At 36.4% G+C, this 16,935-nt stretch overlaps 1 protein-coding gene across 7 annotated transcripts in view; it reads left to right on the top strand.

The window, feature by feature from the left end:
• The window catches only part of PCNX1 (pecanex 1), a 94,534-nt gene that overhangs the window by 29,082 nt on the left and 48,517 nt on the right, over nucleotides 1-16,935 (top strand). For 3 of the 7 annotated variants that reach the window (XM_068397472.1, XM_068397470.1, XM_068397477.1), the window contains 2 exons: nucleotides 4,950-5,082; nucleotides 9,746-9,930. The exons of 2 other annotated variants lie outside the window; for them this stretch is intronic. In XM_068397472.1, the coding sequence (XP_068253573.1) occupies nucleotides 4,950-5,082; nucleotides 9,746-9,930 (318 nt within the window). The remainder of the gene's footprint in view (nucleotides 1-4,949; nucleotides 5,083-9,745; nucleotides 9,931-16,935) is intronic. 2 more of the 7 variants (XM_068397471.1, XM_068397473.1) reach the window with 2 other exon arrangements.

Below are 16,935 nucleotides of genomic sequence, written 5' to 3'. Positions count from 1 at the left end.
AATAGGGTGAGGGCACATGAGAGTAAACTATGAGTGCCTCAACCACGAGAAGAGTGGTGATGTTAACCAATAAATGTGAGAAGTCTGGCTTTCTCAGGTTTTCAACACAAATGCTCGATACAGAAGAGCAAAATTGCAGCTATTTGGTTTGGCAAAGTTAACTGTTAGAAGACAGATTTCATTGCTTATCTGAATGCATGAGGTATAAACTATTCATTTCAGCCCTCACTGAGAATTTGTAGGGTTGGTCATTACAGGTGCTTGAAAATAGATCACAATTTCCCATTTGATAGGAAGAGAAATGGCATGTCCAAGCATCACTCAGGTTCCATGCACACGTTTAACCATGCTTAACCTGAGTAATATTCAAAACCATCTACACTTTAAGTGATGGGTTTTTTTTTTATTTCCTGAGAAGAGTGAGGGACATTTTGTTTCCATTGTATGTGGATTTTTTTTTTTCTTTCTGGTCAGACTGAAGTTTGCAATTTTTATCCTGAGAACTCTGTGGTTTTCCACATGGATACTCTACCTCCGTCTTACCTCTATACCATATCTTTCCAGGAGTCTTCTTACTTGGGAAGAATTTATATGTATTCCAGAATTTATCTGAGGCTCTGGGTTTAGTGTTTTTGCCTGGCAAAAATTAATGGGACTTGTTGATGCAATAAAACTTCAAAATTCTGCTTTTTCATCTCATGCTTCTTCAGTTTCCATCTTCTAAGTTTGGGTTAGAATCAGTAATACATACATGCAGGATGATGTTGTAAATGTTTTGGCTTGTACACATAAATATTCCTGTTCGCAAGAAAATATTTGCATTTTATGTTTCTTAAAGCTGGTTGTGTTGTACAAAAATTGTATAGTTGTAGAATAAAACTTTGAGTCTTCAGTTCTGTTTAAAACTTTGAGGAACTACAGAGGTTTACATCAAAAACACTTGTGTAGTATAAAAAGAGACATTTTGGAAAGGCGTAAGCTGCAGGCAGGATAGTTCAGCCTGTGTTCAGATATTCCTAGCTGTTTGGCAAAGGGATGCGAATTATTTGTTATTCTAGAATTTTCTCTACAGTAAATTTTTGTCCTTTTATTGGGAAAGTATCATTCCAAATGTGTGATGACAAAATTATATCCTTGTGACTGTCTAAGTGTGTAGTAGCTGCTAATTTGTTTTTTTTCCGATCAGAAGTATAATGAAAGAAAAAAGGATGAATTTTAATAAATATGTTCCTATGCACAGTTGCATTAAAAAATACAAAAGTCAAATTATTTCCTCTTTGAAATCAGGTGTATTATAGTTGGGAGTAGTTGTGGGAGGGTTAAGTTTGCTACAAAGTTGTCATTAGGTCTCCACCTCTTATTTTATTGATCTTTGGGATGTAGGTTTGTATTTCTAACTTGTGCACTTTGAACTTCAAACCTGATTTTTCTGTTCTTGAGAACAGATAATGTTGGGGGCTCAAATTATTATGACAACACGCAGAAGAAATTTATACTTAAGTTTCTTGATGTTAGTATAGTGTTTCAACGGGTAAGTTTAGAATAAAACAGAAAAACAGAACAGACTTCAACAACAAACACTGTAAGCTGAAAGGTTTGTCTTCCTTTATGGATTTACTTGAAGTAAGCAGGAACTGTAAAAGTATAACCTGTGTTATCTCTCCCTATGAGATACGGATTTTGTACATGAGTGTAGATGTTGGATCTAACCTTTCTGGAGTCTAGAGTAAGTGGTTGCAAGTAGCAGCATTGGAGACGTTGTGAGTGATGGTCTAAAGATGTGGGTTTTTTAAAAAAAAAATTAAAAAAGAGCTGTCCTACAGGGATACTTTTATTTGTTTAGTTTTGTTTTTAAACATCAAAACACTGTTACTTTGTAGATATTAAAGGAAGCTTATTTATGTTAAAACAAAACTATTTCCCTCATGATTAAACTGCTCTCAGAGCATGATAGAGGATAATTTAGGAACTTTATCTTACATCCTACTGGTGAAGTCACGAGCAGCTGTACTGCTACTTCTCATTAAAGACAAGTAGAAACAAAAATAATACATATTAACATAAGTAGCTTTCCATACTGGTATGGTTGTTTTAATCCTGTGTGGTCTTTAAAATGAGATTTTTAAAAACCAACAAAAAACAAAAAAACCAACCAAACAAAAAAACCCACAACAAAACCAAAAACAAAACCAAACTTTGCTCAGTTTGGCTTTCCACGCTTCAAACAAACAGTAATCCTTTCTGCTCAACTAGCTATTTTTTACTTTCTTAAATCATGGTTTCAACATGTAGCTTCTTGAGGTGTTGCATAATGTTAGCAGACTCAGAGCTTGTTGGGCTGAAAAGCTCTGCAATCTTTTCAAAAGAATGTATAGACTTGCTTAGTGATCCTGAATGTCACCACCGACGTTCAGGAAGAGCATATATAGAAGATGTGCATTGAACAAAAGTTTTGACATAAATCAAAAATCCCTTGGTAGATTAGGTAGAAAGGTACACCAAAATCTACTTTGATTTTTAAAGGTTAAAGTGAAATAGTAAAAAGTTAGCAAATGCCAGAACTATTTGCCTGTGCGGCTTTGAATTTAATCCCCAAGTATATATGACTTTTGATTTTTAATTTGTTTTTATCTTCAAACATGTTTATATATCTCTATTTTCCTCACAGGACACTGCCTCAGTCAGTGCTTGAGGTAGACTTGCTTTAGTGATAAATTGGAGCTGTGTAGGAAGGACCTCTAGTGTTTCCATAATCTGGGCTTCGGCAATTGCAGAAGGTGATGTTTAATGAATAAAGGATATGAAAAGAAAAACAGATGTTGTCAGTGTGAAGTGTGCTGCCTTGAAAAATTGCATTGGAATACTGCTTTTGCTAAGTAGTTGCAAATAGTAATTAAGATGTAATGCTGATGTTTACCATCTTGATGGTAATTAAGATGTTTGCATTTCAGTTAGGACTAGTCACTGTTCTTTATTTCGTGGTCCTTAACTATAACGTGATTAGCAGAAATGTGTGGAACTACTTTTGCATCTCAAGTCAGTGGAAGCTGTGTTGTGAATATATGAGTTTTTATATGCTGATGTATACACTGGAAAAATTTGGTACCCAAATTGGTACCCAAAATTAGTGGGCAGTTTTGACCTCTTGTATCTTAACTTAATCCACCAGAAAAAAGTCAGGATTCATGCTGTGTTGTTTAGCATGTTTCACTTTCCCAGTACTTCCAAGTATTAGAGCTATAAAGAAATCCTTGAAGAAATTAGGCTGTGTATTAAAACAAAGCATAAAAAGCTGTACGTTAAACCGCAAGAGAAAGGTGTTGAATTTTTGCTGACATACACTGAAAAGGGAGTACCATATATTTGTGCTTAGAATAACAAAAACAGTTGTGGAGTGAGGAGAAAGTAAACTATCCCACAGTTTTCCTGGAAGTATTGGAAGGGACTGAATTAAGGATGTCCTTAACTTTTGATGTTTTGATAATGAAATGCTTGTAGCTTTACTGTCAGTCTTAAAGTAATCTCTTCATGTAGCTTCTTAGCTTTTAAAGAAACTTACAGATTGAAGTTTCATATGCAGTATTCACTTAGTAACCTGTGGTTCATGGGTGGAATTAGACTCTTATTCCATGCAGTGTTTATTGCTTGAGCTATGGCAGTGATTGATACATAGCAGTAGTAGGTTGCAATTACCTGTAGACCAGTGTTAGATTCTTTGCTGGTAAGTTTTGAAAGCTTAATGACAGGAATATTGTAACTTGAAATGTGCTTAAGTGAACATGGACTATTCTGCCTGTGATCTTTCTGCCATTTCTGCAGAAGCATTGCTCCCTTAGTGTTTTCTTTTGTTTTTTAAATTTTGTCTTAACACAATCCTTAGTTTTCTCACTCTAGTAACAGGCTTCTTGGCTACCAAGTTGTGACTTCCACTTCAAGATTGTAATTCTCCTCTTGCACTGACTTCATGTCAAGTTTGGCTTTTTTCTTCTTCTTCACTTGCCTGCCAGAACCTTCTTCTCTGTGACCCATTCATTTGAGCTCTTTAGTGCTCTGCATTCAAATTGGTTAGTAGCTTCCTTGGTTCAGGAAGAAGACTCTGACATAGACACACCATGAAGCAGTCCAAATCCAAAGTTGTTCAGACCGTGAAGCTTAGGGAGCACAGGTGGATTTTGGGGGGTAATCTGTGGAAAAATCTTCGACTTCCTTGAGTGCCTACAAACTGTTTTTTACAGTGTGGCTTTATAAATGGACCAAACTTGTTTGTTTGTTTGTTTGTTATTTGGGGATTTGAAATAACAAAACCACCAGTCCTTACAAAGAAGTTACTCTCTCACTTAATCTCAACCCTCTGCTCCTCCAAATCGTAGTGTCACTAGTCTAAAATGAGCAACATGTATTCCCTTGGTGCTTATGAGGAAAAAGAAAAAAGCAACTATTTTGCCCCCTGAGCAGGAGTGATGAAGTTAACCTCAACCCTACCTGTTTGGCAGAAATCATAAAATAAGAGAATATTGTGAGGAGTGGTAGACAACCTTTCTAGGTTGTCCTTTAGGCTTCTCCTTTAATTATCTATTAAATGAGATAAAGGGTGAGACCAGTTTTCTCTCTTCTTGCCCTGTGCAAATGGAAGAGATTTGGGATATCCTGCTTTTTTTGCAACCTGGCTATTTGGATCTGGGGATAAAACAAAAAAAAGTAAGCTGTATATTCAAGAACAGACACACCCCAGTCCCTAAACACCCAAGCACCCAAATTTTTACTAATAATTGTGTGTTGTTATCCTGTCTTGAGGCAGGTTATTTGAACAGTCAGTGCATAAGCTACTTCTGTTGTTTCAAGTCAAGTTCATTAACTTGGGGAGGGTCAGGGGGAAGAAAGGAGTCTTAACTTACTATGTACATAACTAGGATGGGTTCTCATTTGACCTAAAGTCTGTCTTGATGCAGCAGCACAAGCCAGCGAGGAGACTGTCACATTTCGCCGTGAACGCAGCACATTTAGGCGTCAGGCAGTACGACGCCGGCACAATGCAGGGAGTAACCCTACCCCTCCTACATTGCTCATCGGATCGCCCCTCAGGTAGGGTATCTAAATGTTCCACCATATTTAGCATGCATGCAGCAGACCACTTCTCCCCACACCCACCAGTGTTGCCAGAAAAGCACTCTTTACTTCCTTCCCCACCATAACCTCCTTGAGCTGTCACTGCATGTCACTGTGGGCTTGTTGAATTGTGCATGTATATGTGGCACTATTTTCAAAATTATTAGGATAGCCAGTCTCTAACATGTTATAGCTGATTTCAGATTGGTAACAAAATGAACTAATGCTAACAACCTTAGTGCTTTTTATGAAAAACTTTAGAAACTTTTAATTTCAAGCAATGAAAAAACCCCAAGAAAATATTATAGATCACTCCTCATTTTGGTTTTCTTTCCTTTAAGAAAGTAAGCATTAGGGACTAGTACTGTAATCACTTTTCATGTCCGTAGGTAGTGAGACATAGGCATAATAACAAAATGGAAGAACATTATAGAGAGCTAAATCATACATGCAAAGGTTCCAAATCTAAAATACAGGTAAACCATTGTATGAACATCCTGGAGCTTTTTCCAGCAAAAGAGAAATAATGAAGTAATAGCGATACCTTTGTTATAGAATGCATGGTATTGCTCAGTATTAAATCTAATTGTGTGGCACTCTGCATGTCTTGGTGATGTTTAAAATGAAGTCTATACACGTATCCCAGGAGTCCCCAACCTTCGCTGGCCCATTTGTTAACAATACTGAGCCTAGTGATACGTTACATACAGCAAACTCTGTTTGGTCTGTCAGCTTGAACAGTAGAAACAGCAACCACAATAAGTTTTTAAACTTGCTTTTTTAATCTTTCAATCCCATGGTTGCCTATGGTGTTGGAGAATCTGGTGAGCAGAACATTGCCTGTAGAGGAAGGAACACTCCCCCATACACATGGACGTAATTCTTCCTCCAGTTATATGATAAATATGCAGGAATAATTGTGTATATTCTGTATTGTTAATGAGCTTCCTTCATGTATGCTAAGCTATCTTTTAATAATAGGAGCAGTCTGCTTTTGTGTTTCAGGAATACTTGTGTAACTTTTTAACTGGAAAAAGCTATAGAAACTCAGCAAATACAAACAAAATACTTTGAAGGATGGGAGAGGAATTGTGCCATCTGTGTGGCACCACTCAAATAATCAAGGACTTAGATTATAAATTTTTCTCAGGCAGAAGGATTGCAAGAATGGTACCTAAAATCTAACAAATGAAGGATTGACTTCTGACACATCAAGGATTGGAACTAGTTAGATGTGTTTTTACTGGCTAGTGCAGTATGTACCAGTAATCTCATTTCGGATAATGTTTTGTTAAGCTCCTGGTCTTGCTGAACGTAGCTTGTTCAACTTTAGTTAGTGATTTACGTCATAGTGAGGGATGTTAAAACTTTGCATTCTCTTAGATCACTTTTGCTCTACTCTCCATTGCATTCACTTGCTTCTGATATGTATTTTTTTTGTGTTTTCTCCTTTTTTTAAGAGGAGGGTAGTACAGGTTTGTGTGTTGGTTCATAAGAGGCTGTGCAGACTAATCAGAGCTCCTTAACTTTGCATTAGCCAGAAAACAGTGAGTTTTCTTATGTAGAAAGTAGGGCAAATAAATGACTCTGTTTTAAACTGAGGCTGACACCTGCCTCATTTTCACATGCTAGTGCAGTCATTAAGGTTCCCATGGCTTAAGCTGGACTTCAGTGAGAGATCATGAGAAAACTGAAGTTGGTGGAAGTAACTTTTTAATCAGACAAGATGTTCAAGGGTGAAAAAGTGGAACAAATATTCTAGCCTTGTATTTCCTCTTTGCATCTTCCAGTTATCTAAATTTGTTCCTTTCTAAACAAATAAAACCACACTCTGTACTCTCTCTGACATAATGATGCACATTATCAAAAATACTTATATTATAAACATGTTCAGAATTGAATACTTAGTGAGGTTACTTTGCTCAAAGCATTGTTTGTGATGCTAAATGACTGTCCCTTGGAGTGGAGTTAAATTGCCTTAGTCCAACCAAACACCAAAGTGCTTTCAGATTTGTTTGACATAAATTCCATTTGAACTACGAACTGTGGAATGCATCTGAAAATTTGTATGTATTACTGTTCTGATTTCTAGATGAATAGTCTGAAAAAACTTTCCTTTATATGGGTAGCTTAATTTTAGTGTAAATTCTATGTGTTGCTGGAAGAAGAAACCCCTAAGAAAGATTAAAAAAAAATAATTGTGCATAAGGAAGAAATGTGAAGAAATACAGAGATTTTTAGCCGGTTACCACCAAGATGCTTTCAAAAGATCACTCCAACTGTACTGGCGTTAATTGTATATGCTAGTGGTGAGTTGCCTTGGTCTAGTTCCTGATACTGCTAATCCATATGACTTCAGATGTTAAACTTCTAACAGTATTAGATTTACTAATCTTTAGTTGCCCTGATGTTACCTCTTTCTTATTCTTGCCAGCAAAACTAATCTCCTAATCTTCTAACTCTTCTAACTGGATGTTGTGGGGATGTTCCCTTAGAACCTGTTGAGTTCCACCTGATTATATTTTTTTTTTGAAATTTCCTATCCATTATTGCAATTACTTTTCACTTCCTCTGTGGAATATTTAGTAAAAGAGACAATGGCATTATATGTGTATGTGTTTGGCAATGGTAGACACTTAAGTAAAACCTGGTCTAGCAAATTCTGCTAGTTTGATGCTAAATTAGACACAAGTAGTTTGCCTGGTAGCTTAAAAACAAAACAACAAAAAAAAACAAGCCCCCAAAACCACAACAAAACAACTGACCACTGCTGCTTTTGTCCTGCCTAAATGTCAGCAGTGTTTTGGGCACTTTAAACATAAGTATGCATTGTCATCCTGTGTAGTCAATGGTGTGTGCATGTGTGTCTGATACAAGAAGATAAGTGGCTGTCTGAAGCAGAATTTTATTTTTATAATTACTAGTTAGGCAGAGAATAAATATATCTTTTGCATATCTGTGCAATCTGTTAATGTCAGTATTTTTTTTATTGTGACAGATACGGATAACCACTGAAAGGACAACTTTGTATATACCTTCTGCTATGTAGCTACTATTTAAGGGAAAGCAGTGTTGTTTAGCATTGTTTTGGTGTTGCTGATAATACTTAAGGGAGGCAATGAAGGCTGACACATCTGGCTTCCTTAGAGCTTTTGTTGCCATGTAGCTCACTGAGAGCCTTGTCTACAGCAGCAAAACACTGAATTTGAAGTTCAGATTCAAATATGTTATAATACGAGTTGCAATTTTCTGCCTCATGAGCTGTGTGCATGTCTGCTTTATTTTGCATGAGCTTTTCTTAACACCTATTCTTATATCCATATTTTGTTTTTCAGTGGTGCTCTAACAAACGAACTGAAAAGTAGATGTCCTAGAAAATATTGTTAAAAGCAAATACATCAGATATAACCCCTCAACTCTTACTAAATCTTGCTTTTTCACTTGCCTCACTTGCCAACTGTAACATCACACTAAACAGTGAAACGTTAAAAGCAACATGTGATAAAGATCATTTTTCGAAAGTGTTGAAGATATTTTCCACGTTCTTTAAAATATACATTATTTTACTATTTAAAAAAAATTCTTAATTTGATCACGTCTCACAGCTGATGACTGTGATGTAATGTCTTTAAATGCACAAAGTGAAGGATAATAAAAACACTAATCTTGCAAAGTAGATGCGATATGCAAGTGTAAAGGTCATGTATTCTGACACTTGGCCATGTTTAATATTAAACAAGGTATTTAAAAATAACTTTGTTAAATAGCTTTATAAAATAGTTTTGCAATGAGAAGGTTGTGAAGACGAGAACTAACATTTTCCAGCATTGTCTACTTGTATGACTGTAAACTTACAAATTTCTCTGAAGCCCAAGTTGACTTTTAAAACGTGTTTTTTGGTGCAGGTATATGTCTGGGTATAGAAGAATTTCTTTGCGGTAATAGTACTGAATAATAAAGTTTTCCTGTACTGTCAAAATAACTTTAAAATAGACTTAAAACTTTTGCCAATTAGGAATTTGTTATAAGCATAATATAATCTTAATATATTCAAAAAATTCTGAATCCAGAGGTTTAACTACAGTTACCTACAAGGTCTGTGCTAGTGTGTGGCTACTGACAAAGCTTAAAGACTTTTTGCAGTTAGAGTGTAGATTAAATATCAAGAAAGGTGATGTTCTTGTGACCAAAAGAACCCCAAACAGCCAACTAAACAGTTGATCCGTCATACTTCAATGAGCAAAAAGGACCCTAACTATTGTGAGAAGACTGGAATAGTCACTGCTGTATGTAGGTGGTACCTCAGGTTAGTCTACAATTAGACTAACCACCAGTAATTCGCTTTTGCACCCACAAATTAAGACTTAAGAATATACTTGAGGGTGACTTGGGGGGATGTTAGAAAGCAATATTACTTCTATAAAGTGGGACAGGAACTGTATCTCTAGATTACTGATGTAACTAGTGTCCAAATATTGTTGTACAGAACTCATGGGTTGTCGTAACCCTAAAAAGTGGCTTCTTAACGCTATACTCTTTTAAGTTTTCCTCTTTAAACTACAAAGTCTTGTTTTGCTTCACTTCTAGCTATTTTTCTTTTCTTCCTGGTAATGTGTCCCCAATTCGTGTTTTCTCGTAGCCTTCAAGATGGTCAGCAAGGCCAGCAGCCCTCCTCCCAGGTCAGAGTGCAGTCCCGCCCCCCTTCCCAGGCAGCTGTGCTCGGCGCTAGCGCCTCCTTGCTGGTGAGAAATGGGAGTGTCCACTTAGAAGCATCACATGCCACTGCATCTGCTGTAGGCGGTAGCAGTTTGCACGATGAACTTGGTATGCAGGCCTTATGTAACCTTGGTGACATGGAAGTTTTAATACGGCAGATATATCGGTAATAATGCAGTGAAAATCAGCTAACTTGAGCTTTGTTTCTGAATCTTGTAGGTGCGTTTCTTAGAAGGCCATATTGCTCATAAATTCCTTGCCTTTCGCAGTTGCCTTTCCAGGCACTTTTTCTAACATGCACAATGGGAAACACTCTAAGGATGCACAGATACAAATAGCAATGGTGTGAGAGCTTTCATGACTTGAATGATGTAACACATGTAATGCATAACTTTTCTTGCGTTGTCACAGGTAGTTGGGCAGAGGTTGATACCAACTTTGAGGAACTTCTGGTTCCTGAAAAAAATAATTGTTATGGTCTTGATCTTACTTTTTTAGGTGTGTCTTGCTTAGTTGCTGTTTAAAAAGAAGTCCTCATGCAAATGAGAGTACTTTACTTTTCATGTACACCTTAATTTAGGAGCTTGAGATTGGAAGAAAATCTGGATTCGTTCTTACATCAGATGCCATCATTTCATGGAACCTTATAGTGCCCCTTAGTTCTTCATGGTCCGTTTTATGCAGTATTCCTAACTATTTATTAACTTTTGTGCAGCTAATAAATGGCTAGGGAGAAGGAAGTTAAGATGGTCATAATAAATGACTCATCTTCTGCAACACAGTAATGCAGGGGCAGATGTGGAAAAATTCCTGGCAGGGATCTTTGCAGCTATCTATACGTGGCCTGAATTACTTGTGACTTCAGCATTAATATGGAGTTCTTCCTTGAATTATTAAAATGGGCATCTCTAGAACTGACAATTATTAGTGACAGTATTTTGAGCAGCTGTCAGCTGTAATAACTTAAAAGTACAGGTTAGATCAGAACACTGACAAAACACGTGTTTCAGGCCTTACTGTAACTCAGTACTAAAAGATAAGTGAATTGTCATCTTATTCCACTAGTGGGGAAGATTTCAAGAGTTGCCAGGCTGTGGTAACCCTTGAAATATGAGTTTGGCTAACAAGTTGCCATTCTTCTGCACCATCTAGCTGCAGTATAAGGAAAAATGAATATAAGCAAAACTGAAAACAACCTTGACATTCTCTGAAGTGTTTTATAAAATTTAACTACAGTTGTGCTAAATACACACTATCTACTTATCAGATAATTTTTGTTTTAGAGTCTGTGGCTCTACTAGTTTCTAGATAGAAAAATCGAGACTTATCTCTTAATGCTTGTATGTATCTCTGAACTATGAAAGCTTATCACATGAAACTACAAATTTCTTTTTTTAATTTGGACTCTCTTATTTCTTGTTTAAAAAAAGTACTGGAACATAACTCTGAAATTCAGTGATATTGGTTATATCTGTCCAAGGTTAATGTTGAGATTTATTCTTAAAGCCACCGTTATTGTATTTGAAGGATTTGGTTCATCTTACCCAAAATAATACAATCAAATTTTATAGAATTCAAGATTTAGTACACAATCTAGTTAAGTCTGAGTTATCTGAAAACTTACATTACTATGTTGTAGTAGAAATCAAAGTGGGTCATTTAAGAAACTCAGCATTGCATTCAGGCTCTCTAAAAAGGCATATTCATTGCACTTGACATGTATTGGACTCTTCAAAAATTTATATAGCTAAATTCTTCTGAAATTGTGTGTGTACTGTGCTTACAGTTAGAGGAGACTTAGCTGAAAGTAAAAATCACTGAAAGGAAAATCGGCCTGGTTTAGGCCAAACCAGGACAATGGGGCAGCACATTGCCTTTGGGAGGCACAAAACTTCCAGGATCTGCTCATTTAAAAATCTGATGTATAATAGGGATTTATTTCTGATTTGAAGCTCTGAGCATCTGTTTAGAAACCTTCCATGCGTGAAAGCAGCTATTACAGGCAAGAGCTGTACAAGGAATATAAAGTTTTTTAGTTTACCAGGTTTTGTGTGACAGGTACTATCTTTTAGAGTAAAATAGTTGGCAAAATGGTGCAAGCTTTTTCACATGCATGATTCCTTTATCAGGCCTGACAAGAAGGGGGAGTATCTGTCCTTATAATCGGTACATGGTTTGTTGTTTTTTTGGGGGTTGTTTTTGTTTTTGTTGTTTTTTTTTTTTTTTTTAATCCTCAGTCAGGGATGAAGTAATGCTACTGCTCTGTTTCCCTTAAGTCTAAGGCTGTTGGTTTTGCTCTTTTGTCCCAAGATACCTTACAGTGAAAGATGACCCTGTTACTTTACTTTAGATTGTGTATGGTTTGGGGGTGCGGGAGGGTAGTTGTGTTTTCTTTAGCTTTTATCCTGATGCTGATCAAAGCAATGCAGGCGATACGACCAGTTCTTTGCCACTGTGGAAATCACCGTGGATGCCCAAGGCAGAAAAAATATTTAAAATAGAGGCTGGGGGAAAGATAAGGAAACAAAACCTGATTTACAGCAACTGGAAATGTAAGTGACAAATGTAGATGGGGTTATATATCTCTGTACAATGCTTATAAGAGTTTCTTTTCTTACTGAAATTTTATTAGCATATTCCAGCTATTCTGGAAGACAACAGGGCACGTGTTAATTTACGTTAAAAGCTTTCAAGTATAGGACTCCTTTTTTGTGCACCAATGCAGTATCTGCTTCTACGTTCTTTCCATTTATGTGTTGATGTCAAGCTGCAGCTCTTAAAAAGACACAATTTTTATTTTTTTATTTGCTTTAAAGATTCATGTCTGTTAACTTTATTCTGGTGGCTTATTTTATGAAGGATGAATCATAGTCTATTATACCTCGCCTACATCCAGTCTGGTGACTATACAGTCATCTTTAACTGGGCATTGTCCTGAGAGTAAGGCAAGAGATGCTTTGAGGCATTGTCTTTAGTCTTCCAGGTTTGAAGTAGAAAGATTTTAATTTTTTTTATGTTGTTTTGTGAGGGGAAAGGAACTTAAAAGGATGGAAAAGGAACTTAATGTGGAGCAGTTAACATGAAGTAAATCATAGGAGGAATGCAGGACAGAAAGGAAAGGTAGCAGACCAAATGGCATGATTATAGGCAGGGTTAATGTAATACTAATCCAGAAAGCAGCGAAACACATACCATGACTTAAGTGAATGACAGTCTTCAGAGCCCAGTGTGGCAGTACTGATGCCTTTTATCCTCACTAATATCTGATTTTCGAGGCATGTAGGTGATGGGTGGGATTTTTCAGTCCTTGCAGGAAAGGCTGTAGGTGTTATAATTTGTAAAGTAGTTAGGAATCCAAGTACTGAGTTATTAGAACAGATGCCCAGTTTCTGAAACTGGGGTGAAATAGCAGCCTCTTGTCCTCAGCTAGCTGATGATTTTTTTTTTTTTTTTTGAGGGATATTGCTTTTGTGATTAAAGAAAAGCTGGTCATCTGGAGCTATGTTGGACTTCTGGTTGTATCACTTGTATGCAAGTGGTAATCCTTCCGATTTATTGAAGTATTTTAATTTATAAAGACAGTTGGATGGTCTTGAAGATAAAAACTTTTCTCTAAATATAAATATATACACTGATCACTTATTTGATTAAAAACAATTTAGAGTCGGTTCCTCAATACCTTTTCATAATTAAGTAGACTTAATTTATTTGGGATGAATGGGGGAGTATTTTCAAAGGTACAAGTAGAAAATAAATACTTCCCATTGTTCCTATTGCAAATATCCCTATTGTAGTCTATGGAATTCTGCATAATAGGTAAGTTACTCTTGACAAACTTCATATGGAAATAAAAAATGAACCACTTTGAAGTGTTCTAACTGAAAACTTATAAATCTTCATACTGAAGCTGAAGGTAAAACTTTGACCTTTGGAAATGATAGCTCCTTGCACGCTACAGAGTATTCAAATTCTGATGGCTTTGTTGGTTTTGCTGACGAGGATTTAAAAATACTGTCATGTCAAAAAGTGTTAGCAATTTTCAGAACTAGTTTATGAGAAGTTTAAAACAAAGTAATATTTAGTAGATGGAAAACTGGGAAATGTGCTGAAAATAACTTGGCTGAGGAAACCATGAGAGCACCATTTTAGCTGGATCCTGAGCCACTTAAGTCTTGCAGGTTTCATCTGTGTAAGCTCGTCAGCCTGTTGCTTTCATTGATTCCCGTAACTGTGGGAATACTAGTTCGTACCCTGTGAAGTGTTACATGGTTGTCTCTGGACTTGGTGATGACATATTTTTGTCTGTTGAAACAAGGAAACTTGTTTCAAAGGAAGTGCATTCATCTTTTCCTCTGTTCATGTCAGAACAAAGATGCATTTTGGGTTTGTGTGCCTGAATATCGATTACTTGGTTTTGTTATTTTTGTAACCTGGTCCAAATAGAATATTTTTTAGGTGACGTTAATTTGGTAGGAACTCACAGCTCTCCCTTTGAGCGGGGAGGGGAGAAGTTACAAGCATTTCTGTTTAGTGGACAAACATGCTATTGGCTGTATTTCTTGATTTGAAAAATAAACTGCCATTTGTTCAAAACTTCATAAAACTAGTCCTTAGAGAAAGAAAAAACTTTCTTGAGCTTCTTCAGTGTGATGCTGTTAAAAATATTTCAGAGAATGCTGTGGGAGTGCTAGGAACGGGAGGGAGAGAAAATTAATAGGGTAACTAAAAATGCTAGGTGTATCCATACATACTGAATGTTGTGAGCATTGGGATCCTTCATTAGAGTTTGAGAGTGCTGTGAGGAAGCTGCTGTTATCTCACACAGTTTAAAAAGTATTTAATTGATGGGACTTTGGAGCTCAGCTGTAGAATCTCCAGTCACACCTTAGGGTCTGCTTCCTCACCAGCACTGAGTAGTCCTGGCATCTTTTCTGCTTTGGAGGGGTTGAGGCCTTTCTGGAGAGCCTTTGGAGGGGGCAGACAGCTTTGTTTTATTGAGAAGCCATGCTTTTCTTGATAGAGAGTTAACTTTCAATAGGAATTCTATATAAGTGTGTGTGGGTGAATTGCAAGTATGGAAGTATGGCAAAACCTGAGTCTGTTTTGTAGTTTGTGTGTAAACAATTGGAATTAAGTGTTTTGTCTGTTTGCTATGTCTCTATTAACCAGGTTTGTTTTGTCCCACCACAGCTATGCAGTACTTACTGCATTTGTGTTGCTGCTATAAATTTTGACAGATTCAAAGATGAATTGGATGCAAGGGAACTGTAGATATTTTGTAATGTGAAGTGTTTTATGCTAAATTTTTTTTCATAGTTTGAGGCCCTTTTCAGACATGTGACATGAGTGTAACAGTTCAGTAAACTTCTTTTGAAACAAATAATCTGATGTATTATCTCAGCCCAAGAGAATGGGAAGCTATAGCTTGCAAGTAGTATATTCTAATTTCTGTGACTAGAATTTCATTTATTTAAAAATCAGAAAGTTTAATTTCCAGGCTCTCAATTCAGTAGTGCAAAAACATGAAGAATTTAACCCAAACTCTCTTGTCTCTTTTAAGGACTAGTTGTACAGAAGTTTTTTCTGTAATAAGTTATGCATAATTTTGTCCTGACTAGAACCTGAAGTGTTGTTATCTAATACCTTCATGTTTACTGTTGAAACTTTTTTTTAATTGATGCAGTTGAGAAATAGTCCTATGTAACTGAGGTTATTTATTAGTTGTGGGGAGGAAGATTCCTAATGTCTTGCACTAGTTTAAAATTTAAACTTCAGTAACTACTGTTTGCTACACTATGTGTTAAAAACCAAAGGGTATTTAACTGAAGCACTTGATTAAAATCTTAACTACTGAGGAAAAATCCCGAAGAAGTGAACTTTCTACTTGTATTTCCTTACAAATGCCTATAGCAGAAGTAATTAAATATTGTTGTGTTACTGAGCTCTGACATATGCCGTACGTGACTCCTGAACTATGTAGCTGACTGTCTTGTCCGAATGGTTGATCTTAGTGTGGCTGCGGTGTGTGTCTAGTTGGTCTGAAGTGCCCCCTCTGAGGGCAGAAAGCTTTATGAAGATATATTCAGTATACCAGTACTTTTCCTTAGTTTCACTGGTTTTAATCATCCAGTTTGAGGTTTTGAACCTTCTTGCTTTCAAACACTTCTATACTGAACTTAATTGTCTGGGTCTGAAGAGAAGTAGGAGCAGGATCATAGTGTGTTTTTTTTTTTTTTAAAAAAAAAAACAAACCCACAAAAAACAACACTGTATCAGAAGCAGGTTATGCTCTCACAGAAAGGGGAAAGATTGGAAGCTCTGATCTTGTTAGATATTTCTCCTGGGACTGCTTGTTAACCTGTATCAACAGAAGAAAGAGCTACAAGACATGCAGCTGAGAGGTGTATACAGGTTTTGCTTCAGATGCTCCAAAGTGGAATTTTTTTTTGTTTTGTATAAGCAGATCTTAAAATATTGCATACTTTGCATCATGGCTTAGGAAGGGTTTTGAGCTAGAAGAGATAGAGAAGTTGGCAGAACACTTCAAACGAGATCACAATTTCAAAATCAGCTTCCTGCATTCAGAGCTGAAATATATTGAACCTGGCCTTTAGGGGAAATTACAATGGTTATCTCTCTGACCAGACTATTGTGGGAGAAAGGCACTGTAAAAACATCATATTGTGAATAAGGTAATTTATAATTTGAGTTATAATCTCTGGATACTTTTTTGTTAATTATATATTTAGGAATAGCTTGATACTATTCAAGAAGTTTTTCATAACAACTTTAGGAAATTGTGGTTAATGGAGTTCCAGTAACTCCAAATGGTTTATCTGAAAAGTTAGTCTTCTGTTCTTACGCTGAAGCGTTTACTTCTGGCCTCTAGAATAAATTTCTGCCTGCCATTCCTTTTTTAGTTTTTCTAGAGGTATAACTTGCGAAGCATCTCTGGCTATTTCTTCCATGCTTTGTGTTTCTTTTCAAATAGACATGTGCCTCTCAAAAGAATTTTATTCAGGACACTTGAGGAATCTCTGCCTTAGCTAAATGCCATGGTTCTTAAATGCTGATAGCAAGTTTACAGATTTGTTCTCCTGGAGGTGGGGAGGT

Source organism: Nyctibius grandis, chromosome 4 (assembly GCF_013368605.1).
Source record: "Nyctibius grandis isolate bNycGra1 chromosome 4, bNycGra1.pri, whole genome shotgun sequence".
Lineage (NCBI taxonomy): Eukaryota > Metazoa > Chordata > Aves > Nyctibiiformes > Nyctibiidae > Nyctibius > Nyctibius grandis.
Note: the sequence above shows the minus strand (reverse complement) of the source record. Positions and strands in the feature narration are given on the sequence as shown.